Source organism: Perca fluviatilis, chromosome 9 (genome assembly GCF_010015445.1).
Source record: "Perca fluviatilis chromosome 9, GENO_Pfluv_1.0, whole genome shotgun sequence".
In the NCBI taxonomy this organism is placed as follows: Eukaryota; Metazoa; Chordata; class Actinopteri; order Perciformes; family Percidae; genus Perca; species Perca fluviatilis.
In genome coordinates, this window is record NC_053120.1 from 4,357,016 (window position 1) to 4,383,349 (window position 26,334).

The 26,334-nt window shown below is 39.7% G+C and overlaps 4 protein-coding genes and 1 pseudogene across 4 annotated transcripts in view; 3 read left to right on the plus strand and 2 right to left on the minus strand.

Annotated features, from left to right (window-relative positions):
* The first annotated feature begins 9,106 nt into the window (after positions 1-9,106).
* LOC120565398 (histone H2B) lies at positions 9,107-9,546 on the plus strand. The gene has a single exon (XM_039811207.1). It carries the CDS (start codon positions 9,123-9,125, stop codon positions 9,495-9,497), a length of 375 nt encoding a protein of 124 aa, XP_039667141.1. The 5' UTR covers positions 9,107-9,122; the 3' UTR covers positions 9,498-9,546.
* A 3,495-nt stretch (positions 9,547-13,041) lies between these two features.
* Positions 13,042-14,423, plus strand: LOC120565390 (annotated as a pseudogene).
* Positions 14,424-15,731: 1,308 nt separating this feature from the next.
* On the minus strand, positions 15,732-16,280 carry LOC120565393 (histone H3). The gene has a single exon (XM_039811202.1). The coding sequence runs from the start codon at positions 16,239-16,241 to the stop codon at positions 15,831-15,833; it is 411 nt and encodes a 136-aa protein (XP_039667136.1). The 5' UTR covers positions 16,242-16,280; the 3' UTR covers positions 15,732-15,830.
* A 530-nt stretch (positions 16,281-16,810) lies between these two features.
* Positions 16,811-17,739, plus strand: LOC120564977 (histone H2A-like). The gene has a single exon (XM_039810251.1). It carries the CDS (start codon positions 17,009-17,011, stop codon positions 17,390-17,392), a length of 384 nt encoding a protein of 127 aa, XP_039666185.1. The 5' UTR covers positions 16,811-17,008; the 3' UTR covers positions 17,393-17,739.
* A 1,533-nt stretch (positions 17,740-19,272) lies between these two features.
* The window catches only part of orc1 (origin recognition complex, subunit 1), a 30,774-nt gene continuing 23,712 nt past the window's right edge, over positions 19,273-26,334 (minus strand). Inside the window, exons 12-16 of the mRNA XM_039811512.1 lie at positions 26,023-26,172; positions 24,868-24,987; positions 21,234-21,403; positions 20,648-20,735; positions 19,273-19,515 (exon numbers count right to left, since the gene is read on the minus strand). Coding sequence (XP_039667446.1) covers positions 19,321-19,515; positions 20,648-20,735; positions 21,234-21,403; positions 24,868-24,987; positions 26,023-26,172 — 723 coding nt within the window. The 3' untranslated portion in view covers positions 19,273-19,320. The remainder of the gene's footprint in view (positions 19,516-20,647; positions 20,736-21,233; positions 21,404-24,867; positions 24,988-26,022; positions 26,173-26,334) is intronic.

A 26,334-nucleotide genomic window follows, 5' to 3' on the forward strand; every position in this document is an offset into this window, starting at 1 on the left:
AGTGCATATAGAGTCTTTTATAAAGTGCATATAGAGTCTTTTATAAAGTGCATATAGAGTCTTTTATAAAGTGCATATAGAGTCTTTAGCCCTATTCTCACGGGATAAGTATTACCTGGTGACCTCCAGTCATTTGTAATAATTGCGGAGGTTGTCTGTGATCTTAATCCCGTGCGAATCGGTCATGTCTGTAATTTGTAAAGTAATAATTCCCCCGCAAATGACCTACCATATTTCGCCGAAAACGGAGGTCCTGTGATAATATTAGTCCCGTGCGAATCGGCATCTCTGTGATTTGGGGTCTAACTGGCTGCGTTGTCAATTATAAATGAAAAGTTTTGACATCATATCCGGGGGATAATGTCTGTAAATTTGAGTAAAATACAGACTTCAGTTATCCCGTGTGAATGCGCCAGACGAAATACAGACGTGTGGGGGTAATTTATAAACTACAAGAGGTCCCCAGGTAATACTTATCCCGTGCGAATAGGGCTTTTCATAAAGTGCATAGAGTCTTTTATAAAGTGCATATAGAGTCTTTCATAAAGTGCATATAGAGTCTTTTATAAAGTGTATATAGAGTCTTTCATAAAGTGCATATAGAGTCTTTTATAAAGTGCATATAGAGTCTTTCATAAAGTGCATATAGAGTCTTTTATAAAGTGCATATAGAGTCTTTCATAAAGTGCATATAGAGTCTTTTATAAAGTGCATATAGAGTCTTTTATAAAGTGCATATAGAGTCTTTTATAAAGTGCATATAGAGTCTTTTATAAAGTGCATATAGAGTCTTTTATAAAGTGCATATAGAGTCTTTTATAAAGTGCATATAGAGTCTTTTATAAAGTGCATATAGAGTCTTTTATAAAGTGCATATAGAGTCTTTTATAAAGTGCATATAGAGTCTTTTATAACGTGCATATGGTCTTTTTATAAAGTGCATATAGAGTCTTTTATAAAGTGCATATAGAGTCTTTTATAAAGTGCATATAGTCTTTTTATAAAGTGCATATACAGTCTTTCATAAAGTGTAGAGTCTTCATAAAGTGCATATAGAGTCTTTTATAAAGTGCATATAGAGTCTTTTATAAAGTGCATATATAGTCTTTCATAAAGTGCATATAGTCTTTTTATAAAGTGCATATAGAGTCTTTTATAAAGTGCATATAGAGTCTTTTATAAAGCGCATATAGAGTCTTTTATAAAGTGCATATAGAGTCTTTTATAAAGTGCATATAGAGTCTTTTATAAAGTGCATATAGAGTCTTTTATAAAGTGCATATAGAGTCTTTTATAAAGTGCATATAGTCTTTTTATAAAGTGCATATAGAGTCTTTCATAAAGTGTAGAGTCTTCATAAAGTGCATATAGACTCTTCATAAAGTGCATATAGTCTTTCATAAAGTGTAGAGTCTTCATAAAGTGCATATAGAGTCTTTTATAAAGTGTAGAGTCTTCATAAAGTGCATATAGAGTCTTCATAAAGTGCATATAGAGTCTTTCATAAAGTGTAGTCTTCATAAAGTGCATATAGAGTCTTTCATAAAGTGTAGAGTCTTCATAAAGCGCATATAGAGTCTTTCATAAAGTGTAGAGTCTTCATAAAGTGCATATAGAGTCTTTTATAAAGTGCATATAGAGTCTTTTATAAAGTGCATATAGAGTCTTTCATAAAGTGCATATAGTCTTTTTATAAAGTGCATATAGAGTCTTTTATAAAGTGCATATAGAGTCTTTTATAAAGTGCATATAGAGTCTTTTATAAAGTGCATATAGTCTTTTTATAAAGTGCATATAGAGTCTTTCATAAAGTGTAGAGTCTTCATAAAGTGCATATAGAGTCTTCATAAAGTGCATATAGAGTCTTTCATAAAGTGTAGAGTCTTCATAAAGTGCATATAGAGTCTTCATAAAGTGCATATAGAGTCTTCATAAAGTGCATCAAGAGTCTTTCATAAGGTGCTAAAGTTCACAAGTTCAAGGTGTCCCAAGGAAGGAGCTGTTTTTTATCCATGGTTCTTCTTCTCCTGAGCTCAGTGAGAACTTGTTTGCACACATCGTCACTGTTAATGACAGTCTGTTGTGTCATCATACAGCATCGTGTTTTCCACAGCTTGATGCATACAATACATATGATTATTTGTAACAGTTCTTTTTGATTCTCTGATAGAATCTCATCAATAATACAGTACATAACAGAGTTATAAGAAAGCTCAATATTTACACTATACACTTTTAACTTTTCCCAGACTTCTTTAGATCTATAGCAGTCCATTAAGAGATGCTGTTGAGTCTCATCTTCTTCGCAGTAAATCATGGGACATTTTTTTGTTGTTACATAACAACTCCATGAGACCACGGCTCTAACAGCAAGTCTATTCACCGACATCAGCCATCTCATATCGCGAATGCTCTCCGAGAGGTTCTTATTTTTTTTTAATTTCAGGAACAGAGTTCGCTCCGTTTATGCGATTACATTTTTATAATTAATATATCCACCATATTTATAATCATTAATTAAAAAAAAAAATCATTTTACTCGGGAGGCCATTCCAGTCAATTTTAAGATTGTCATATTCATACATAAAATCACCGTAGATAAGATTGTATTCTGGACCTTGTCTGGCTCTCCCTCTCCGTTTCCTCCACTTGGAGCGATCTCCGGTCCAGAGAGCATTCCTCGAGATGGCTGCTGACATGTTTTTAATAAAGGCTATGTACAGTTTAATTTGCATATCTACTGCCCCTAGCCCCCCATATTCTTTACTTTTATACATGATTTCTCTTTTTGTTACTTCCCTAGTTGTACCCAAAACCAAGTTTACACACTGTTTATTTAATTTCATTATCATTTTGTGAGAAGGAGGAAAGATATTAGCTAAAAACAGGAGTTTGGATAAGATGAAAGTTTTAACAATATTGACTCTTGACATTTTTTTACTTCTTCTTTAACTTCACACAGTTTATTTTCCCAGTTTTTTCACTACAGTTTTGATTACAAATGGTCAAACCCAAGATTTTAATTTCATCCTTTACTTTAATGTTGAGGTCACGTTTGTTACTTTCTACTCCGATCCAAACTCCCTCTGTCTTATCATGGTTTAATTTAGCTCCTGAAGCCAGTTCATATAGGTTCAGGTGGTTCGTTAAAACATCCATCTCCATCTGGTTTTTAATAACGACTGTGACATATGGCAGACGTATATATACTGAATTTGATCCCAGTTTGATGAGAAATAGTAGGCCTACGTACACACTACAAAATGGCACCTCTTCATTTGTGTAAGATTCAAAGTAACTTTACAATGTTTTCCTTGACAGACGTTGAATCAATATTAGCTTTTTTAGCCTACTTCACACAGAACAAACGTCAGACCTCAGTAACATTATATCTATAGTTAGCAAAATAACGTTCTTCAACCTGATTTGTATCATCTCAAAATCAGCATTGCAACTATGCTAGCACTGTGGTTTCATTATAATTTCATTTCTTGATAGATAGTTAATCCGTTTTGACCTCTTTCCTCCTTGTTGTCTCCTTTCCTCGCGACTCCTGGCTCCCTCGCTTTGCGCCACTCTTTTTCTAAACAAATCAGGCTCTTGCCGCTCTGGCATCATTTTATTTCGTTGCTGCCAACTGGGGTGGCAAGGCTTTCTTTAGGTGGCATTTGCCACCCTATTCCCCCCAGGTAGATCCGCCCTGCAGGGAGGGGTGTATTTCAAGAGAAATGGAAGCCACTTGATCAAATCCTGGTGTAAAAGTGCTAGGTATACAAGTCAAAGGGAGAAACAACTGCCAGTCTGTGGAATGAAGAGAGTGGAAGGCCAATATTTCGAGCAACAATGTCGTTGGAGTCAATTCACACGAAAGCTCATATGTATTTTCCGCAACACCAGAGCTGGTCGACGTGAAAGAGACAAACTAGCTGCGATCAGAGATGTATGGGATAAATGGGTCGAAATTTTACCTGTCTTGTACAATCCTGGTCCCCATGTCACTGTAGACGAACGCCTTGTTCCATTCAGGGGGTGATGTCCCTTCTGACAGTAAATGCCCAACAAGCCTGCCAAGTATGGCATCAAAATATGGGCATCCTAGGATGCCAAATTTAGCTATGCATGGAATATGCAAGTGTATACCGGAAATATTTTCACTAAATAATTGGTAAAAAATGTTTTGGGGAAAAAAATGTTTGTTTTGAGTAAAGAAAGGTTTGTTTTGAGTGTATTTACACTGTATGGGTCATTTTGACCCGTAACATCATCAATGTCATTTTGTTTCAACATAATACGAGGGTTAAATAGACAAGAAAATCTAAAGGCCGTGATCGTTTGATTTCTGAGGAGGAAGAAGAAAGGCTTGAAGTCCAAATTGAAAGATTAAGCAAAAGGTTTAATAAACAACATGATGAAAATGACATGACAAAAAGCAAATGTTACACTGCTGCTGACAGCGGACTGATCTACGTTTCTCTCTGATGGAGTCACATAAAAACTGTCTTGTGACATGACAAAACAATACACTGTAAACAGCGGTCTGCAAACTTCAAGCTTTCTTCTTTTTTATGAGTTTTATTAAATATTTACAAAATTACAGATTATATATTAGATAACATCACAATATACCAAAAGCTACAATACAGCAAAGCTTTTACAAATTACAAGTTATAATATACCCACAATATACCCAAAACAATACAGCAAAAAAACTACACCAGAGGCAAATGTGCAAATTGGGCTATTCAAGTGTATACAGAGCAAAGAGTCTTTCATAAAGTGCATATAGAGTCTTTCATAAAGTGCATATAGAGTCTTTCATAAAGTGCATATAGAGTCTTTCATAAAGTGCATATAGAGTCTTTCATAAAGTGCATATAGAGTCTTTTATAAAGTGCATATAGAGTCTTTTATAAAGTGCATATAGAGTCTTTTATAAAGTGCATATAGAGTCTTTAGCCCTATTCTCACGGGATAAGTATTACCTGGTGACCTCCAGTCATTTGTAATAATTGCGGAGGTTGTCTGTGATCTTAATCCCGTGCGAATCGGTCATGTCTGTAATTTGTAAAGTAATAATTCCCCCGCAAATGACCTACCATATTTCGCCGAAAACGGAGGTCCTGTGATAATATTAGTCCCGTGCGAATCGGCATCTCTGTGATTTGGGGTCTAACTGGCTGCGTTGTCAATTATAAATGAAAAGTTTTGACATCATATCCGGGGGATAATGTCTGTAAATTTGAGTAAAATACAGACTTCAGTTATCCCGTGTGAATGCGCCAGACGAAATACAGACGTGTGGGGGTAATTTATAAACTACAAGAGGTCCCCAGGTAATACTTATCCCGTGCGAATAGGGCTTTTCATAAAGTGCATAGAGTCTTTTATAAAGTGCATATAGAGTCTTTCATAAAGTGCATATAGAGTCTTTTTATAAAGTGTATATAGAGTCTTTCATAAAGTGCATATAGAGTTTTTATAAAAGTGCATATAGAGTCTTTCATAAAGTGCATATAGAGTCTTTTATAAAGTGCATATAGAGTCTTTCATAAAGTGCATATAGAGTCTTTTATAAAGTGCATATAGAGTCTTTTATAAAGTGCATATAGAGTCTTTTATAAAGTGCATATAGAGTCTTTTATAAAGTGCATATAGAGTCTTTTATAAAGTGCATATAGAGTCTTTTATAAAGTGCATATAGAGTCTTTTATAACGTGCATATGGTCTTTTTATAAAGTGCATATAGAGTCTTTTATAAAGTGCATATAGAGTCTTTTATAAAGTGCATATAGTCTTTTTATAAAGTGCATATAGAGTCTTTTATAAAGTGCATATAGAGTCTTTTATAAAGCGCATATAGAGTCTTTCATAAAGTGTAGAGTCTTCATAAAGTGCATATAGAGTCTTTTATAAAGTGCATATAGAGTCTTTTATAAAGTGCATATATAGTCTTTCATAAAGTGCATATAGTCTTTTTATAAAGTGCATATAGAGTCTTTTATAAAGTGCATATAGAGTCTTTTATAAAAGCATATAGAGTCTTTATAAAAGTGCATATAGAGTCTTTTATAAAGCATATTTTATAAAGCATATAGAGTCTTTTATAAAGTGCATATAGAGTCTTTTATAAAGTGCATATAGAGTCTTTTATAAAGTGCATATAGAGTCTTTTATAAAGTGCATATAGTCTTTTTATAAAGTGCATATAGAGTCTTTCATAAAGTGTAGAGTCTTCATAAAGTGCATATAGAGTCTTCATAAAGTGCATATAGTCTTTCATAAAGTGTAGAGTCTTCATAAAGTGCATATAGAGTCTTTTATAAAGTGTAGAGTCTTCATAAAGTGCATATAGAGTCTTCATAAAGTGCATATAGAGTCTTTCATAAAGTGTAGAGTCTTCATAAAGTGCATATAGAGTCTTTCATAAAGTGTAGAGTCTTCATAAAGCGCATATAGAGTCTTTCATAAAGTGTAGAGTCTTCATAAAGTGCATATAGAGTCTTTTATAAAGTGCATATAGAGTCTTTTATAAAGTGCATATAGAGTCTTTCATAAAGTGCATATAGTCTTTTTATAAAGTGCATATAGAGTCTTTTATAAAGTGCATATAGAGTCTTTTATAAAGTGCATATAGAGTCTTTTATAAAGTGCATATAGTCTTTTTATAAAGTGCATATAGAGTCTTTCATAAAGTGTAGAGTCTTCATAAAGTGCATATAGAGTCTTCATAAAGTGCATATAGAGTCTTTCATAAAGTGTAGAGTCTTCATAAAGTGCATATAGAGTCTTCATAAAGTGCATATAGAGTCTTCATAAAGTGCATCAAGAGTCTTTCATAAGGTGCTAAAGTTCACAAGTTCAAGGTGTCCCAAGGAAGGAGCTGTTTTTATCCATGGTTCTTCTTCTCCTGAGCTCAGTGAGAACTTGTTTGCACACATCGTCACTGTTAATGACAGTCTGTTGTGTCATCATATACATCGTCGTTGCTTATAGCTTGATGCATACAATACATATGATTATTTGTAACAGTTCTTTTTGATTCTCTGATAGAATCTCATCAATAATACAGTACATAACAGAGTTATAAGAAAGCTCAATATTTACACTATACACTTTTAACTTTTCCCAGACTTCTTTAGATCTATAGCAGTCCATTAAGAGATGCTGTTGAGTCTCATCTTCTTCGCAGTAAATCATGGGACATTTTTTTGTTGTTACATAACAACTCCATGAGACCACGGCTCTAACAGCAAGTCTATTCACCGACATCAGCCATCTCATATCGCGAATGCTCTCCGAGAGGTTCTTATTTTTTTTTAATTTCAGGAACAGAGTTCCTTCGTTGTACGTTACATTTTTATAATTAATATATCCACCATATTTATAATCATTAATTAAAAAAAAAAATCATTTTACTCGGGAGGCCATTCCAGTCAATTTTAAGATTGTCATATTCATACATAAAATCACCGTAGATAAGATTGTATTCTGGACCTTGTCTGGCTCTCCCTCTCCGTTTCCTCCACTTGGAGCGATCTCCGGTCCAGAGAGCATTCCTCGAGATGGCTGCTGACATGTTTTTAATAAAGGCTATGTACAGTTTAATTTGCATATCTACTGCCCCTAGCCCCCCATATTCTTTACTTTTATACATGATTTCTCTTTTTGTTACTTCCCTAGTTGTACCCAAAACCAAGTTTACACACTGTTTATTTAATTTCATTATCATTTTGTGAGAAGGAGGAAAGATATTAGCTAAAAACAGGAGTTTGGATAAGATGAAAGTTTTAACAATATTGACTCTTGACATTTTTTTACTTCTTCTTTAACTTCACACAGTTTATTTTCCCAGTTTTTTTCACTACAGTTTTGATTACAAATGGTCAAACCCAAGATTTTAATTTCATCCTTTACTTTAATGTTGAGGTCACGTTTGTTACTTTCTACTCCGATCCAAACTCCCTCTGTCTTATCATGGTTTAATTTAGCTCCTGAAGCCAGTTCATATAGGTTCAGGTGGTTCGTTAAAACATCCATCTCCATCTGGTTTTTAATAACGACTGTGACATCATCTGCGTAGGCCATTGCCGTGATTTTGGGAGCAAGACCAACGCGTGTACCAGATATAAGACTATCTGAATTAATAGTTTTAATAAGGGGGCTGATGGCCAGGACGTACAGAGCAGCACTCAGAGGACAGCCCTACTTCACCCCTCTCTCTACATTAAAAGGTTCTGTTAAAACACCATTTACATTTATACACACACTAGACTTAACATACAGACATCTGATCAAATGAATACCATTACCAGTTACCTTTCCTGAGGGGACAATGAGTCTTCTCCAGTATGCTAAATGACAGACCTGATGATTCTTTAGAAGCTTGAGAAGCTGTGAGCCAGACAAATGCTAATTAGTGTGGTTAATTGATTAGATCTAGCTGCAGGCTACATAAAACCAAAAGTACATTGTTTTCAAAAAATAAGCATGGTTTTGACTTTTTTTTAATCTTCAACAGTATGTCTTTTTTTAAATTCCTTAATTAAAGTTCATGCAATACAAGTTCATAAATACAGTAGATGTAATAACATAAAAATCATTGCATAATGTGCAAAATAGAATAATGTGCATCAAGTGTGTAAAGTCCAAGATCTTTCATAAAGTGCTGTGATGTTATAGACACAGTGTGGCTGTCTATCACAGTCTGCTGGAGAAACACTGTACATCTGGTCTTCCTCAGTTTCAGACCAACAATTCACAGGATGTTTTTATATCAGGTCTTTATGAGTCCATCTTCCTTTCCTGATCCTTTCCATCATGTCGTCAGGAACTAACACTCACAATAATCTGAGCCAGTTCCATCTTTCTCGCTCAGTACTGGACCAGATTGTTGTTCACATTAGTAATGAACACACTAATGCATCGGACAATATGCTCCACATATGAACGAACACTTAAAACTAGTACAGCTGTGATGGAAGGCGCTGCTCCAACCCAGAGAGCAGCTCGACCAATCACAGGAGGGGGACGACACAGCCTCATTTGCATAAAGTGTGTATAAGAGCAGTGGCTCGCTCGCTGCTCAGTTACTCGACCGTTACTGTAAAGTACCGAGAGGAACCATGCCTGAACCAGCCAAGTCCGCCCCGAAGAAGGGCTCCAAGAAAGCCGTGACCAAGGCCGCCGGCAAGGGCGGGAAGAAGAGGAGAAAGAGCAGGAAGGAGAGCTACGCCATCTACGTGTACAAGGTGCTGAAGCAGGTGCACCCCGACACCGGCATCTCCTCCAAGGCCATGGGCATCATGAACTCGTTTGTGAGCGACATCTTTGAGCGCATCGCCGGCGAGGCGTCCCGTCTGGCTCACTACAACAAGCGCTCCACCATCACTTCTCGCGAGATCCAGACCGCCGTGAGGCTGCTGCTGCCCGGGGAGCTGGCCAAGCACGCCGTGTCCGAGGGCACCAAGGCCGTCACCAAGTACACCAGCTCCAAGTAAACCGGCCCGCCGAGACCAAGACAACACAACGGCTCTTTTAAGAGCCACACACTCCTTCTACTAAGAGCTCACGTTTCACTTTATCAAAGGGATTGTTCGACCTTTTTGTTATTTATTATCTAAACTCTATTTAATGTCAACATAATATCACAATCAAATGGAAATGTCTAATAAGTAGGCTACAAATTACATTTTTAATATCAATCTTAATGAATTTCTACGTAATATCAAAGTCTACTTTATAGTATATTAGAGATCTTGGACCCTGTGCAGTTACTTTACTGATTTTAGACATTTATGTCAAACTCATTGCAAGAAGCTCAACATGGGAATGATGGAGAAATGGGTTCTTTGCCAATTAAGCATTTCAGCATTAAGAGAATGTGCTGATCATCACGTTTCTTTCTTTCTCCAAATCACATGTCATGTGATTTGAGATGGACAGATTGAAACCATGCTTATGCTTCCAATATATATTTGGGACTGACTAAATAAAACGTTATGCAGCTAGTTTTCACATTAAGTCACCGGCCAGATGTTCAAACATACTCCCTCCAAAGTAAAAGAACAAACAAGGAAACAAGGTAAAGATGCAATGGTGAAAATAGAGTGCAACTCATAGAAAAACATCGATTAAAAATGCATTGCAAAAAGAAGAGAAGAACTGAATCCTAATGTAAAGATTTGATTAGAAGGATACATATTGAGTCATTTGAAATTAATGTATCTACTTGGAGAAAACTTTATTGAATCGATGCTGTTACAGCATGTTCAGAAGCTCTGGAGTAAATGTAAATATGGTGCAGCATTCAGTAGAATACATAGTAATGTAGACATGAATTCTGAAAGTATTTTATTGTGGTGTAGGCCCAGAGTCTTCTGTGGATGTACATGTTTTTATTTCATGGTATTTTTATTTTTTTATTTGAGCTGAAATAACAGATATATTACCTCATCAGGTGGGAATTGAGATGATGTGTTTATAGTGGACATCCCTGTCAAGTATTCTACTCCAAGATGTTACTTTTTTTGGTATTTCACCCTTTACTTTAATGTTGATGTCACGTTTCTTACTTTCAACTCCAGTCCAAACTCCCTCTGTCTTATCATGATTTAATTTGGCACCGGAAGCTAGCTCATATAAGTTCAGGTGGTTAGTTAAAACATCCATCTCCATCTGGTTTTTAATAACAACTGTGACATCGTCTGCGTAGGCCATGGCAGTAACTTTGGGAGCGAGGCCAACGCGTGTACCAGTTATAAGACTATCTGAGTTTATAGTTTTAATAAGGGGGCTGATGGCCAGGATGTATATAGAGCAGCACTCAGAGGACAGCCCTGTTTCACCCCTCTCTCTACATTAAAGGGCTCTGTTAAAACACCATTTACATTTATACACACACTAGACTTAACATACAGACATCTGATCAAATGGATGAAACTTTCTGGGAAGCCATAAGACTTCATTACAGCCCATAAATACTCTGGAAATATAATCAAAGGCTTGTTTTTGGTCCAGCCTGATTATATAGAAGTCTTTTTTATCAGGTTTATTTATCATTTCTCTCAGTGTGCAGAGGTTGTCCCACATTAGACGGCCTTTTATGGCACACGTTTGTTCTTTTTCTATAATTTCATCTAATATATAATTTAATCTATTCATACTTACTTTGGCTAATATTTTATAATCAGTGTTCATTATATTCAGATGTCTGTAGTTATCAATGTTGTTTTCTTCACCTTTCTTATGCAATAAACACATTACACCCATACAGCCACTGTTCAGACCTCCATTATACATCTCTGTAAGGATGTTTGTTACATCATCGATATTTAACTCATACTGAAAGCTGTTACAGCGTCATCCCGTTACAGCTGCAAAGATTAATCCTTTACTTGTCAACTGAATCGCTAGAACTGTAGAAGAGAAAAGGCCTCGAGTGCTCAGGTGGTGTTTTGGAAGACACAAAAGTTAAAGAAGAGTCCAAGGCCCTATTTTAGCAGCAAGGTAAAAGTTATTTATTTAGATGGCTATTTCATATTGAAATTGTTAGTACAAAAACAGCCTTCTTCATCGGTTTGAGTCATTCTTTATGAAATATAAGTAAAACTTCTGATTCCAGCTTCTTAAACGTGAATATTTTCTAGTTTCTTGACTCCTCTGTGACAGTAAACTGAGAATAGTTACTGTTCTGCTTTCAGGGAGGCAAATGCATCGGTCTGAAATAAACTTTCAGCCTATGTAACTGTAATCCAGGTAGTTTGGCTGTGAATTAAAACGTGTCATGTAAAGTGTGAACTAATCACATGAAGTCAGAGGGACTTGATCATGTGTTAACGATGAGCAGCAGTAAGTCTACTAAAAATCATCATGAGTCATGCTTTAGTTAAACCTCCTGTTGTCCTCGTGTCCAATTTGACCAGTTTTCAATTCACTTCAATTCAACTGTATTAGTTTCTAGATGAGACATTTGGGTTTCTTTCAACCAGTTTGCCCCAAAATAACATGGATGGTTCCATAAAATACTCTTCACAAGTGAAATTAAGGATGAGATCTCTACTCTGATTGAATTCTGGGTGTTTTATTTAGTTTTAAATCATTATCCTGACTAAACTTTGACATATTTGTGACTATCCGTTGCCTTCATTCCTCTGATCTTAACTTTTAGTCCAAATCATTCATAGTTTTATGTTTTTTTCTATCACAAAAATTAGATAATTTCATATAAATGATGTTTATTGACCATGAATTCCAAAATAAATGTAAAACTAGTGTTAATAAGTGTGTTATAGTGGTGAATATACTGGTGGTAATGTGGGAAAAAAAGTGTCAAAAACATTGAAATAAGTACCAAAAAAAGTTGTAAAAAAGCAAAACGTGGGAAAAAAACAGTGTCTAAAAATGTTAACAAGGGTTAAACATCAATCAGGTGATTTGGGCTAAATTATAATGTGTTCCTGTTGTTACAGTTACAAGCTTTTACAATGTCTGTACAGGTAGCTTCACCTGTGGGTCACTGTGTTTGTTATATAAACAATATATGTCCATATGGTCCATAGCCTACAGTATATTATATATATATTGTTATATATTCTGCTAATACACTGCATCTATATTATTCTTACTACTAATGTAATGTCACTGCTACTACATTGCACATATCTGCACTATATTTCTTGTCCTGTCTATACTTGTATATCACATTGCACTTTTCTGCTTTTTTTGCACTTGTGGTTGGATGCAAACTGCATTTCGTTGTCTATGTACTTGTACTCTGCACAAGGACAATAAAGTGGAATCTAATCTAATAAATTATGAGTTTGTCCCATCTTCTAATTTAACAATGTTTATGTGTTTGTGTATTGACTTGTATGTGTCCTCTTGTTTCTTCTGTCAAAGCACTTTGTTGTTTTTTAAAAGTGAAATATACAAATACAGTTATTATTATTATATATATGATTAGTGTTGCAGTTTATTGGTATTAAAATGAGTGAGAATAACAGAGGACATGTCCACAGTGAGCAGCTCTGATAGGAAGTCTGGTCAAACTGCACCATGAGCCTCGGCCATCATCGGTGTGTTTGCTGCCACCAGAATAATTGGATTTTATTACAAACTGATCACCAACAGATGGTTGTTTTTACTTTGAGTTCCTGGACAAACATGTTGGCTGTATGGAAAACAGCTTTTGATGCAATCATGATGCATTTTAAATCATTTTAGGAGAGAAATGAGAGTGAAAAGCCGCTGAGCAGTGCTGTTCACGGCGGTGAAGAGGCGATGTTTGGAGGCTCCACAGACTAAATGCAGAGAGCACCAGAGCTCTGCGGGACTCCAGCAGGAAGAGACACGAGCCCGCTATCGGCCCCGCAACTTTCAGCCCGCTGCACGTCTCCCACATTTAGTTTGGAGGGTTTTATCAGTGAAGAGAAAACACACAAAGTGGCATCCAGACTGCTACAGAGGAGCCAGGGGGCAGGGCTGAGTCTCCACGGTTCTCATGGTGTGTTTAAGTGCAGCCTCTTGCTCCGGAGCCTCCAACAGTCTCTCTGATCACTCTGTGTCGGAACAAACGAGGAAACAATGGCAGAAGAAGTAGCTCCAGCTCCAGCCGCGGCGCCGGCAAAAGCCGCCAAAAAGAAGGTGACCAAGCCGAAGAAGGCCGGGCCCAGCGTCCGCGACCTGATCCTTAAAGCGGTGTCCGCGTCCAAGGAGCGGAACGGCGTGTCCGCGGCCGCCCTGAAGAAGGCTCTGGCCGCCGGAGGCTACGATGTGGACAAGAACAAGTCCCGCGTCAACACCGCCATCAAAAGCCTGGTGGCGAAGGAGACTCTGGTCCAGACCAAGGGGACCGGGGCGTCCGGATCCTTCAAGCTCAACAAGAAGGTGGCCGAAACTAAAGGCCAGAAGCCAGCGGCCAGAGCCAGCGGCTCCGAAAGCCGCCAAGAAGCCCGCCGCCGCCAAGAAACCCGCCGCGGCCAAGAAGCCCAAGAAGGCCCCGGCAGCCAAGAAGGCAGCGGCCGCTAAGAAGTCCCCGAAGAAGGTGAAGGAAGCCCGCCGCAGCGGCCAGGCCAAAGTGGCCAAGAGCCCCAAGAAGGCGGTGAAGAGCCCCAAGAAGGTGGTGAAGAAGGCCCCGGCTGCTGCCAAGAAAGCCCCCGCCAAGAAGGTCGCCAAACCCAAAGTGAAGAAAGCGGCACCCAAGAAGAAGTGAAGCTGTCATCGCTGTGATGAACAAAAGGCTCTTTTAAGAGCCACCACATCTCCTCAAAGAGCCTCTTCCTGTTTATTATTAATGTTATTAATGCTGACTCATCATTTAGATATCAGGACTGTTACTGCTTCAAGAGGAGGGAGAGTAACAAGGGAAATATAAGGGTTACATTACAACTAACTGTATTGGCATTGAGCAGAGTACAGGTATAGAGCTTAGATAGTATATTAGTATTAATATAATAATAATAATAATAATAATACTGCCTGGTATAGAGCCAATGAAATACAGGTTTTCCAGATTACATGTCTACAGTGACCAATAAGGAATATAGAGGGTTATGTACAGAAAGTATAAATAGATATTCTATATAAATAATATACATGAGATATACATGTTTATTGGCAGGTTATGGAATATAGCGACTGTATTGAGAAAAGCATCTTAACACATCTTAACTAACCAGTTCACACTGTTATAAAATAAGGATACAAGTTATCTAGTTGCTCTTAGGCCCACTTTATTATTCCTTATGAGGCATTATGGTTCCTAAAAACTCTAAAGATAATGTGCTATACGTGCAGTTTAGTGTCCCAAATTCCCCTTTCAATGTCCTTAATTAATGATGAACCTGCTAGACCACCTGTGTTACCCTACCCCCTACCCCATACCCCATACCCTAACCCCTACCCCACCCTAACCCATACCCTGTCTCAAATAAGACCCTCATCTTTTGGGACACTCAGTTTTTGGAAAATAATTGACACTAAACTGCACGTAAGCCAGATAATGTTTTATAAGGGTTAGGAAATAAAAAGGGTCAGTGGGGAAAAAGACCTTACCTTACCACACACACACACACTTTATATAGTTACTATAGTTAAAGTGTAAAAAGGGCAGCCTACTCATTTTATAAAACAGAGATAAATAGTCACCATACGGTGAATTAATTACCTTTTTCATTGTGAGTAATGTAACCCCCCCCCCCACACACACACTATATTAACACACATCCGGGACATTTATCTGTGGAGATTGAATATTTTAATACTGTTTTGCACATAGCTGATGAATATTTTTCCACAACCTGCACAGCCTTGTCTTCATCTTGAAAGGTTATATTGCAGGTTTTTGTAAGTATCATTTTAAATAACTTTCATTGTGTGTATAGAGAGAGAGAGAGAGAGAGAGATGTTTGTATATGAATATACTTGTTTGTATTTGTTTTAAATGTGGAGGCCGTTCAATGAAAGCTGCTGCGATCAAACGTGTTTAATGGAGAAATGAGCCAGCACCGTCATGAGTTCCCTCTTTAACTTAAACTTACTTTTAAGCCTAAAAGGTATTGTCATATTTTTTGAGTCTCGTTTCTGAACGAGGTCAGGTAAACGTTGACTATGTGCCATATGTAGCTCGGACTCGTGACTTTGTTGCTGAACACGTTAAATGTGTAAATATGCAATTATCATAAAACCTAGTTCGTATACTAGCGAGGACAACCTAGTAAACGCATACGTTTTATATAAAAGTGAATATAAATATAGGACAGTTTGCTCTTCAAGGGTTTGTGTGTGGCTCTTAAAAGAGCCTTTTGGGGAGTGTGGTCTGGTGCTGGGTGAGTTTAAGCCCTCTCTCCGCGGATGCGGCGGGCCAGCTGGATGTCTTTGGGCATGATGGTGACCCTCTTGGCGTGGATGGCGCACAGGTTGGTGTCCTCGAAGAGGCCGACCAGGTAAGCCTCGCTGGCCTCCTGCAGAGCCATGACGGCGGAGCTCTGGAAGCGCAGGTCGGTCTTGAAGTCCTGAGCGATCTCCCTCACCAGGCGCTGGAAGGGCAGCTTGCGGATCAGCAGCTCGGTGGACTTCTGGTAGCGACGGATCTCTCTCAGAGCCACGGTACCGGGCCTGTAACGGTGAGGCTTCTTCACTCCGCCGGTGGCCGGGGCGCTCTTACGGGCAGCCTTGGTGGCCAGCTGCTTCCTGGGAGCTTTTCCTCCGGTGGATTTACGGGCGGTCTGCTTGGTTCTGGCCATTTTAGCGTCTCTGTCTTCTCTGTGTTCACAGCTAAAGAAAGAATGCTGAGAGCCGGAGAACAGCGGCTTTATAAAGGAACTGCCGGAGCCAAGGCGGCGCTGATTGGTCCAGGGAGACACGCGCGCTTTAGCTGAGTTACTATTGGACAAAAGGAATTCAAACTTAACCGCTCGCACAACGGCTGAATAACGGCCACAGAAAGACACTTTTTCTCTCCTTCGTGTGTTTAAGAATCGTTTAATGGTTGGCTGGATGATTTGAGTTGTGCTTTGAGAAACAAGCTTGGGAGAGAAGACTGAATATTTTGTTTAATAACGAGCTGTAATTTGTTAAATTGAAATTAAATGTTTGACCCGAACACTACAATTAATATTCTGTTGTCTCATAAACACATTAGGGCAGTTGTTGTAAAACAGAATAGAAAATCCATCATATTCATTCAACGTTTAACAATAAAGTGTTATGTTTCATCCACAGAGAATCCGACTACATCGAAATGTTGACGGTCCTGACCATTGTTTCTTATTTCTCTAGATAGTCAAATGTGAAGAAATGAAACAGGAAGCTCTTAAACTGAGGACCGGCTTTGAGATGGTGACGCTGCTTCAGACCTCTGGCTGCTGATTGGCTCAGCGCCGAATCTCCGCTGCTGATTGGTGCGGCAATCCTTTCAACAAGCCCGCCAAAACTCAGAGCTCTCCGCGGACATAAAAGGAGGGTTTGGGCTGTTGTTGGCTCACGCTCGCTTTGAGAAATCATCGTAAACATGTCTGGACGAGGAAAAACCGGAGGCAAAGCCAGAGCTAAGGCCAAGACCAGGTCTTCTCGTGCCGGGCTTCAGTTCCCAGTCGGCCGTGTCCACAGGCTGCTCCGCAAAGGGAACTACGCTCAGCGTGTCGGTGCCGGAGCCCCCGTGTACCTGGCGGCCGTGCTGGAGTACCTGACCGCTGAGATCCTGGAGCTGGCTGGAAACGCTGCCCGCGACAACAAGAAGACCCGCATCATCCCCCGCCATCTGCAGCTGGCCGTCCGCAACGACGAGGAGCTCAACAAGCTGCTGGGCGGAGTGACCATCGCTCAGGGCGGCGTGCTGCCCAACATCCAGGCCGTCCTGCTGCCCAAGAAGACCGAGAAGCCCGCCAAGAAGTAAACAACCGAGGCTCTCTGACTGCTGGAAACCGGCCCCCCAAAAGGCTCTTTTAAGAGCCAAACACTTCTGATAAAGAGCGCCGATTCCCATGTTTCTCTTCTGCACTTGCACCTTTTAATCTTATGATTCACACATTAATGATTTTAGTTTACCTGTGGATTGTGGGTTTACATGAATGTATTAATTGCCGTGGATGACTATATTATGATTAAGTTGGACTTGTGTCTGATGAACACAGAAAAATACACATTGCAGGCAATATATGCATTTAAAGAAGAATTTCCTATTTGTGTGTTTACTATAAATATCCCCTTTTAACTGCTAAGGAATTAATTATTTATGTGAAGATGTGGGGCTATTTTAATTCCAAAGGCCAAGGGAACTTTATCAAGATGCATAGTATCCTGGATCCATGAAATAACTGGCCTTTAAAAATAAACATCTGCCTGCCTCTATGGGAATTTAACATAGGGGTGGACTGACTTATGCCCCCTGTATTTTAAGGAAGAACATTTATTTATTTACGATACATTATTCATTCACAAAAAAAATTGGTGTCCTTAAAGGTTGGATTTTTCCTCTTTTTTTTAAATTACGGTTAAGATCAATTTCAAAAATATTTTTTTTATTCCTCTTTTTAGTCAACTTTAGCATGGGTTTATGAATTTAACTTTAATGTTGCAGCTGGTAAAGGTAGAGCTCATTTTAATAACTTTATATTCTATATATTATAGTAGATAGCTTGTCAAGTTCCCCCTGGGAACCAATATCTTATTGAGTTGATTATATCGTTTCATCTGAATCTGTGAAGTAACTAAAGCTGTATTCATGTTGAGTAGTAAAAAGTACAATATTATAATATTTCACTTCAAAAGATGTGGTTGAGCACAAGTAGAAAGTAGCCAGAAATGGAAATACTTAAGGACAAGTAGCCCAAGGTCAGGCCTACAGCAGGCATCCAAAAACACAAGATTCTCTTGTATTGGAAATACAGCAGAGTAAAACCAGCGTGTGTATGCATAGACTCTAGTTTTGATTTGATTTCACTGTCTTGGGAATGTGTAAGTAAAGGGCCTTTACATTTGCAGGTAAAGTAAGAATATCTTTGAGTTGTGGACAACAAAAGACATTTATCTTCTTATTCAGCTTATCTTGGGCTTTTTGGGAAACACTGATCCACATTTTTCTGCCAAATTTATCAATGAATCCAGAAAATAATTGTTAGTTGCAGCCCTGAATGTCACATCTCACTACTCGCTCTGCTACGCTGTTAAAACCACAAACCCCCGAGTCATGTTTTCCTCACAACTGTTACCATGAAGGTCTCCTCAGTGACCACAAATCAGACGGCAGTTATAATGTCACACAATCAGCAGCTGGATCTCTGAATATATATATATATATATATATATATATATATATATATATACACACACACACACAATAACATTCAGTTCGTGAAAAGAAACTCACTTCTGATAGTTTTTGTATTCATTCTTTTACAGCAAGAACAACAAGTAAAAAGTGCAGTTCATATTAAAGACGGGATTTTATTGCATATACATTGATACATAAAGATAAGATGCACTTATACAACTTTAAAAAAAAAACAAAAAAAAAAAAAAAAAATTAAAAAAAAAAAAAAAAAAAAAAAAAAAAAAAAAAAAAAAATAAAAAAAAAAAAAAAAAGTTAAAAAAAAATTTTGTGTGTGTTTTTTTTAAGATCATTTAAAAAAATTAAAAAAAAAAAAAAAAAAAAAAAAAATAAAAAGAGAAAAAAAAAAAAAAAAAAAAAAAAAAAAAAAATTTTTGTTTGGGGGAAATAAAAAAAGGGTTTTAAGTTTAAAAGAGGTTTTGTTTTTTTTTTTTTTTTTTGTGTGTGTGTGTGTGTATGACTCGGGTTGAAGGAGTCTGAAGAGGAGCCTCCTTCAGTCGGCCTTCAGGGCGAAGAGCACGTCGTCCTGGCTGACGTTGAGGCGGACCCGCTGCAGGACCCCGAGGCGGCTGGGCTCCAGCAGCAGCAGCCTGCAGGCTCCCAGACGCTGGCACACCGCCAGGCCCTCCGACACGCTGACGGGCTGCAGACCCTCCACCCGACACAGAGCCTGGTGCTGCACGAACACCTGGGACACACAGGGGGGGGGGGGTGCTTTTAGGCTACACCCACACTACTACGGTTGCATTTTAAAAGCGCTCATATCATGCTCATTTTCAGGTTCATAAATTGTATTTTAGAGGTTTTGTCAGAATAGGTTTACATGGTTTAATTTTCAAAAAACACCATATTTTTGTTGTACTGCACATTGCTGCAGCTCCTCTTTTCACCCTGTGTGTTGAGCTCTCTGTTTTAGCTACAGAGTGAGACATCTCACTTCTGTTCCATCTTTGTTGGGATTCGAACATGCGCAGTACCTAGTTAAGGACTACTAGCCAGTCAGAAGCAGAGTATGAGGGCGTGCCCTGACAGTACCTAGGTAAGGACTACTAGCCAGTCAGAAGCAGAGTATGAGGGTGCCCTGACAGTACCTAGGTAAGGACTACTAGCCAGTCAGAAGCAGAGTATGAGGGCGTGCCCTGACAGTACCTAGGTAAGGACTACTAGCCAGTCAGAAGCAGAGTATGAGGGCGTGCCCTGACAGTACCTAGGTAAGGACTACTAGCCAGTCAGAAGCAGAGTATGAGGGCGTGCCCTGACAGTACCTAGGTAAGGACTACTAGCCAGTCAGAAGCAGAGTATGAGGGCGTGCCCTGACAGTACCTTTTTTTAAACTGCAATTACCTGACATTCAAAGCAGACATATGGCAGATTTGAGACAACTCAGACTCAGAAATTTCCCCCAGAAAAAAACCGAGAGATAGTTTTAATATTCGGGCTGAGAAACAGGTTGTTGTTAAAAAAAAATGTAATCATTGTTTTTGCTTGATTTGTTAAATTCTGCGATGGCTAAGGAACTCTTTTGATGACTTTTGTAGGACTTCATGTCAACAGAAATGTCGGGAAAAGCAACAAATTTACCAAAAAGGTGACAAATGTCTGAGAAAACCACAAATAAGTCTGAACAAAAACAACAAAAATGAGGAAAAAAAGCTCCCAAAATGTACAAAAAATAAAAGTGACATGCGGTAACAAAAGCACGTCAGTAATCACTCCATGTCTGGCCCTCGGTGCGATTCTCTTTTTCCAATGTGGCCCTCTGGGAAAATGAGTTTGACAGCCCTGTTTTATACGGTCTATGCACCAACCTATGTATCTACCTGTTGGAACGTGGCCTCCTCCAATCCCAGCCGCCGAAACTCAGCGATGACGGCCCTGAGGAAGAGCTGCTCCTGCAACGAAGCGCACCTGAAGACACAGACGAGCCACGTTATCCCCTCCGACCTTTACAGCTCCGTCACGGACCTTCTGCACAGCAGACATGTTGACTTGTCATAGTAGGAGAAGCACAGCTGACATTGTTAACCTTAACGATGACTCAGTTCCATCAAGTGTCCCAGTAAGTTATTTCAGTGAGTCAGCATGCACAATACCAGGACCTCTCCTAAGTGGAATGCAGCCATCAGTAATGGTTTAATACCAGGGCCTCTCCTAAGTGGAATGCAGCCATCAGTAATGGTTTAATAGCTTCCTAATGGAATCAGCCATCAGTAATGGTTTAATACCAGGACTCTCCTAAGTGGAATGCAGCCATCAGTAATGGTTTAATACCAGGACCTCTCCTAAGTGGAATGCAGCCATCATTAATGGTTTTGAACACACCTGTGCTGTTCCTACTATGACATGTCAACATGTCTGTCGTGAGAAAGGTCTGTTAATGTCAGTTACAGAGAGAGAGAGTCTCACTTGATGGCCGTGATGTAGGCGGAGGAAAACATCTCGTCCAGCGCCTCCATGACGTGGCTTATTCCCACCAATCCTGAGCCAGAGGGGTCGGCCGCAGAGTGCTCGCAGATCTCCGTCGCCCGGCGACAGATGTCCAGACAGCGGCGAGCGTCGCCCGACAGAGCGGCCACCTGCGAGACGAGAGGACAACTGTGAGGGAACGGACTCAAGCCAGTGAGTACTTAAAGCGCCCATATTCTGCTCATTTTCAGGTTCATAACTGTATTTTAAGGTTGTACTAGAATAGGTTTACATGGTTTAATTTTCAAAAAACACCATATTGTTGTTGTACAGCTCTCTCTCTCACTGCTGCAGATCCTCTTTTCACCTGGTTTCTGTTTTAGCTACAGAGTGAGACCTCTCTTCTTCTGTACTATCTTTGATTGCACTCGCAAATGCTCAGTAGCTCAGATGTAGATCATGTCAGCTAGCTAGCTCCATAGACAGTAAAAGAAAGGCTGTTTCTCCAACTTCAGTCAGTTCCAAGGCAGGATCAGCTGGGAGACTTCTTCTAAACCAGGGAGCACATGGAAGTAGTTCTTTTGGTAGATTATGGTGAACTAGTGTGTGTTGTAGCAGCGCTTTGCCATTGAGAACGAGGTAGCATGCTAACGATAACGCTACGAGCTAACGGTTGCGGTTAGCCAGCTCGTTTCGGCTAGTGCCGTAGAAAGCCGTGCAGATGTTGACCAGCTCACCAGGAGACTGAAGGCAGGACACATTCAGAAACCAGATCTCACTCAGAACACCATGGATGGAGTTATTTTCAAAGTCTGTATGTGTGTGGAAGCACCAGAGACACAAAATAACACCCCAAATCACCAGAAAAAAGTGATTTTCTTTCATAATATGGGCACTTTAAAGCTATAGTAGGTAGGTTCTGTCGCCCTCATGAGGAATTCTAACATGATGGCCTCTTTGGAAGAGAGCCACCAACGCCCTACTTGAGCTATGTTACTGGTTACTGGTTACACGGCATTCAACTGATCATGACTGTGCTAAGATGGCGCCTGACTGTATACACGAACGCTCCAGTCTTTCTAAACTATCTTTGTAATAAACTGTCTGTACACTTACAAAGTTCTCACTGCTTGTGTTTACATGTAGGGACCCTCATTATGCTACCGTGGAAGTGTGGTGCTATTTTGAGCCTTGTTAGTGGTATACAATAGAGATTTCTTTTTAACTTTACCCTGTGCCCCAAATACTAGCTAGCGTTGTAAGCTAATCAGCTAGCTTGTTTCAACCTACAAACACATTGGATTAGCATGAAAACATGTCCCAGAGAACGGTCGATTGGGTACACACGTGTTATTAACCCCTAGGTCCATTTTGCGCCAGAATTGTCCTTTTAATTAACATAATGACGGCAGAGTTGCGGCGGTTCCTCGTGAATTTCCCGCTACGTGAAAACAAAGAAGATGGCCGCCGCCGCCGCTGGCGAACAGCGTTCTTCGGAATCGGCTTTGGCCGCGACTCTGGAAGACTTGGAGGTCAGCTTTTCGGATTGAGCCCTGACCAATGGGGAGTCCCCAGACCCAACATCTTGAGTCTGGCTTGTCATGCTAGCGCACCATAGCTTTAACACTGAAATATTTTACTTTGAAAACCATTTATCAGAATTTATTTGTTTATTTTTAAGTACCGTATTTTCCTGACTATAAGTTGCTCCAGAGTATAAGTCGCATCGGTCAAAAAATGCGTCACGAAGAGGAAAAAAACATTTCGCATTTATTTAGAAAATTTATTTCACAAGGCGCCCGGATAGCTCAGTTGGTAGAGCGGGCGCCCATGTATAGAGGTTTACTCCTGGACGCAGTGGGCCCGGGTTGGACTCAGACCTGCGGCCCTTTGCTACATGTCCTTCCTCCCTCTCCCTCTCTCTCTCCTTTCATGTCTTCTGCTGTCCTATCAAAATAAAGGCTGAAAATAATCTTAAAAGAAATTTATTTCACAAAAGCAAAGACCAAGTACAGACATTTAATCTGGAAAGGCAAGTTATTCAACTACACAACAGCACACAGAACATACAACGGTATGTTAACGTGACACATTAACACTTATTCAGCTACACAATAGCATAAAGAACATACCGGGGAGGCTGAATAGGCTAAATTACCATAACAAGCCAGCGAGCCCAACAAGCAAGTTACCGGTAAGCAAGTTCACCGAGCTCCAGATCTCATTCCACATCACTGAATCCATTGAATACTTGGGGTGGGGGTGTGGTCTTGACCAACTGCCACTTTGCTCATTTGAAAGCCATGATGTCTCTCTCTCATGGGTGGGCCAAATTCTCTGGGCGGGCAAAGCAGAGAAAGGGGAGGTAACCTTTCTCCTTATGACCTCGTAAGGAGAAGATTCCTGATTGGTCCATCTGAGCTTTCATTTCCTCAAAGGCAGAGCAGGATACCCAGGGCTCGGTTTACACCTATCACCATTTCTAGCCACTGGGGGACCATAGGCAGGCTGGGGGAACTCATATTAATGTTAAAAAAAACTCAGTGAAATTTTTATGCCATGGGACCTTAAAGGTATTGTGGAGGATTTTCTTTTTCCGGGTGGATCATCAATCATTGGTCCTCCTAGTTGTCAATCATTCTGGCGCTATGTTTACGTAAGGCCGTGGTACGTGCTCGTCCCTAGGGTAGTTTTCGCTTTCTGCGCATGAATACTTTCAGGTGTATATGTGTGGTGAGCTACGAGTGTCTACGAAAGGTACGACAAGAAGAGAAAGGCCTCTGAAGAAAGAAACAAGACCGGAGTGTTTTTGGGAGAATGTTTCACACGCTGGCGTGCGCTAAAGGCACAGGTTGGGCTCTCCACTGATGCCTCAGTCGCCAAGTTTCTACTCGACAGGTAAAGTTTGGCTATTTGGAGAAATCCATTTAAAATCACTGCTAGTGAAAGTTGATGTAAGCTATGATTAGCGATGCTAGCCCTGGCACAAGTCACGCACCGCACACACACGGTAAACATCTCAATTGGTGAAAAAGTGCAAATCTTCTTTCTGAAAGTAGCTCGTATGAGCCATGCCGACAGCAACTTGTAAACAGTGCACTCTCGTGCACACGTTTAATAGGCGTTCCCTCTCGGGAGCAGGTAGAGTGTCGCGCATGTGCATTTTTTCAAAAAGTGGAGAGGGCGGATGTTTTCTAAAATTCGGGAAAATCCTCCACTATACCTTTAAGTTAATGTTTCAGTTAATTTTTTCAGGGGTACAGGAGCAGCATATTAGTTGTCACAAGCCTAAGAGCGCTCCCTCTCGCCGCTGTAGACGGTAACGTTTACTGCTTGGTTCATGTCACCAAGCAGGAATTAACATCATCAATTATATATATTTTAATATATAAGTCACACCTGACTACAAGTCGCAGGACCAGCCAAACTATGAAAAAAAAAAAAAGTGTGACGTATAGTCTGGAAAATACGGTATTTCTGCATTTTAAAAACACATTTTGTTAACGGTCAACAAATTCAGATCCTAATATTGGAAGTTTTAGAATAAAAAATGAGTAAAAATAGATTTAGGTTGCCGACATTCGATCAAAGTTCGATCGAGTCAAATTCAGAAGGTGTGAAAGATGTCGTTTACCTTCCTGGACACCAGCTGGAGCGCGTCCTGCTCGAAGGCCTTCACCTTGTTGAGCCGCGAGGTGATGATCTGCTGCAGCTGCTTGAAGCTGTACGGCTGGAAGGACATCCTGGTAAGACCCTGGAGGCATTTCGGACAAACACAGCGTCACGTAACCCGAGTGGCAGCGCTGTGGTCTACCATCAGGGGTTTTCAAACTTGTTGTGTGTGTGTGGACCACTATTTGTAATCAAGAATTTTCTGCGAACCACCTCATAATACAAATAAAAATGTGTCTACAAACAGTGCTACCTGAATTAATCCGCACCTCTTAATAGGCCTACTAGCACTAAAACTAGAACTGGTCATCGCATCAGTCAGTCCTTCCTGAAAAAAGAGTTTTTTTGTGATTGTTGCAGGCAAAAATCCTCGATTATGCGGCACTTTTTCTTAAAAAATGCGATGGAATATTGATATTTATGCAATTTTATGCGCTGAAATTGTGAGAACTTGTGTAACTAACCCTAACCCATCCTGGTCAGACCCTGGAGGCATTTCGGACAAACACAGCGTCACGTAACCCGAGTGGCAGCGCTGTAGTCGTACGTGATACGCAGATATACGCAATATACCCACTAAGAAAGCTCCAGGATTTCCATATACCTACCTAAAAATGCCCAGTAACACGTAACATACTTTCCATTATATGTTTGATATATTTTGGATTGTCATCTGTTTTTCGTCTTTGCATAGGCTAAATAAAAAGGGATTTATTGTTGTTAGTGTGCCACCAAGTGTACACTAACAACAACTTATTGCCACTGTTTTTGACATTTCTGGTCACTAAACCTTATACAGCCTATATGAAATTATATCGAACTTTTGAGTTAAAAAAGCTTTCTGCTGGAATTATTTTGACTAATATTTACGATCAAAGGAACGTATGTTGATGGTTCAGCACAGACTGTCAAAAGTTTAGTCAGAATAATGCTATAAAACTGAATAAAAACGCCCAAAAGTCAGCGACAGTAGTGAAGTGATCCTTAATTTGACTTGTGAAGAGCGTTTCATGGTTTGGTTGAAAGAAATTCAAATTCCTGCCACAGAAACTTAAAAAAAAGGGTCAAATTTCAGGGCTTAAGAAGGACAGCAGCTCTCTCTCTCTCTCTCTCTCACCAGTCTGCTGGCCACTCTGTTGATCATGATCCTCTCCGGCAGGTCCATGGTGTTGGCGATGGTCAGCACCACCAGGCGGGCGTGGCGCCGCGTCGGCCAATCAAACAGGTTGTACATGACGTTCTGCTTCCTGGTCCACAACAGGTCCAACTACACACACACACACACAGTTAAAGCAGGGAACCTTCTCCAAGTTAAACACGAGACTTCTTACGAGGTGGTAACTGAGTACATTTACTCCAGTACTGTCTGTACTTCAGTCCAAATGTTGAGGTACTTGTACTTTACTTGAGTCTTTTCTTTTCATGCCAC

What these genes read in the sequence shown, in the direction of transcription:
- LOC120565393 (XM_039811202.1), bottom strand. Translation starts at nt 16,241, where the DNA reads ATGGCCAGAACCAAGCAGACCGCCCGTAAATCCACCGGAGGAAAAGCT.
- LOC120565398 (XM_039811207.1), top strand. Translation starts at nt 9,123, where the DNA reads ATGCCTGAACCAGCCAAGTCCGCCCCGAAGAAGGGCTCCAAGAAAGCC.
- LOC120564977 (XM_039810251.1), top strand. Translation starts at nt 17,009, where the DNA reads ATGTCTGGACGAGGAAAAACCGGAGGCAAAGCCAGAGCTAAGGCCAAG.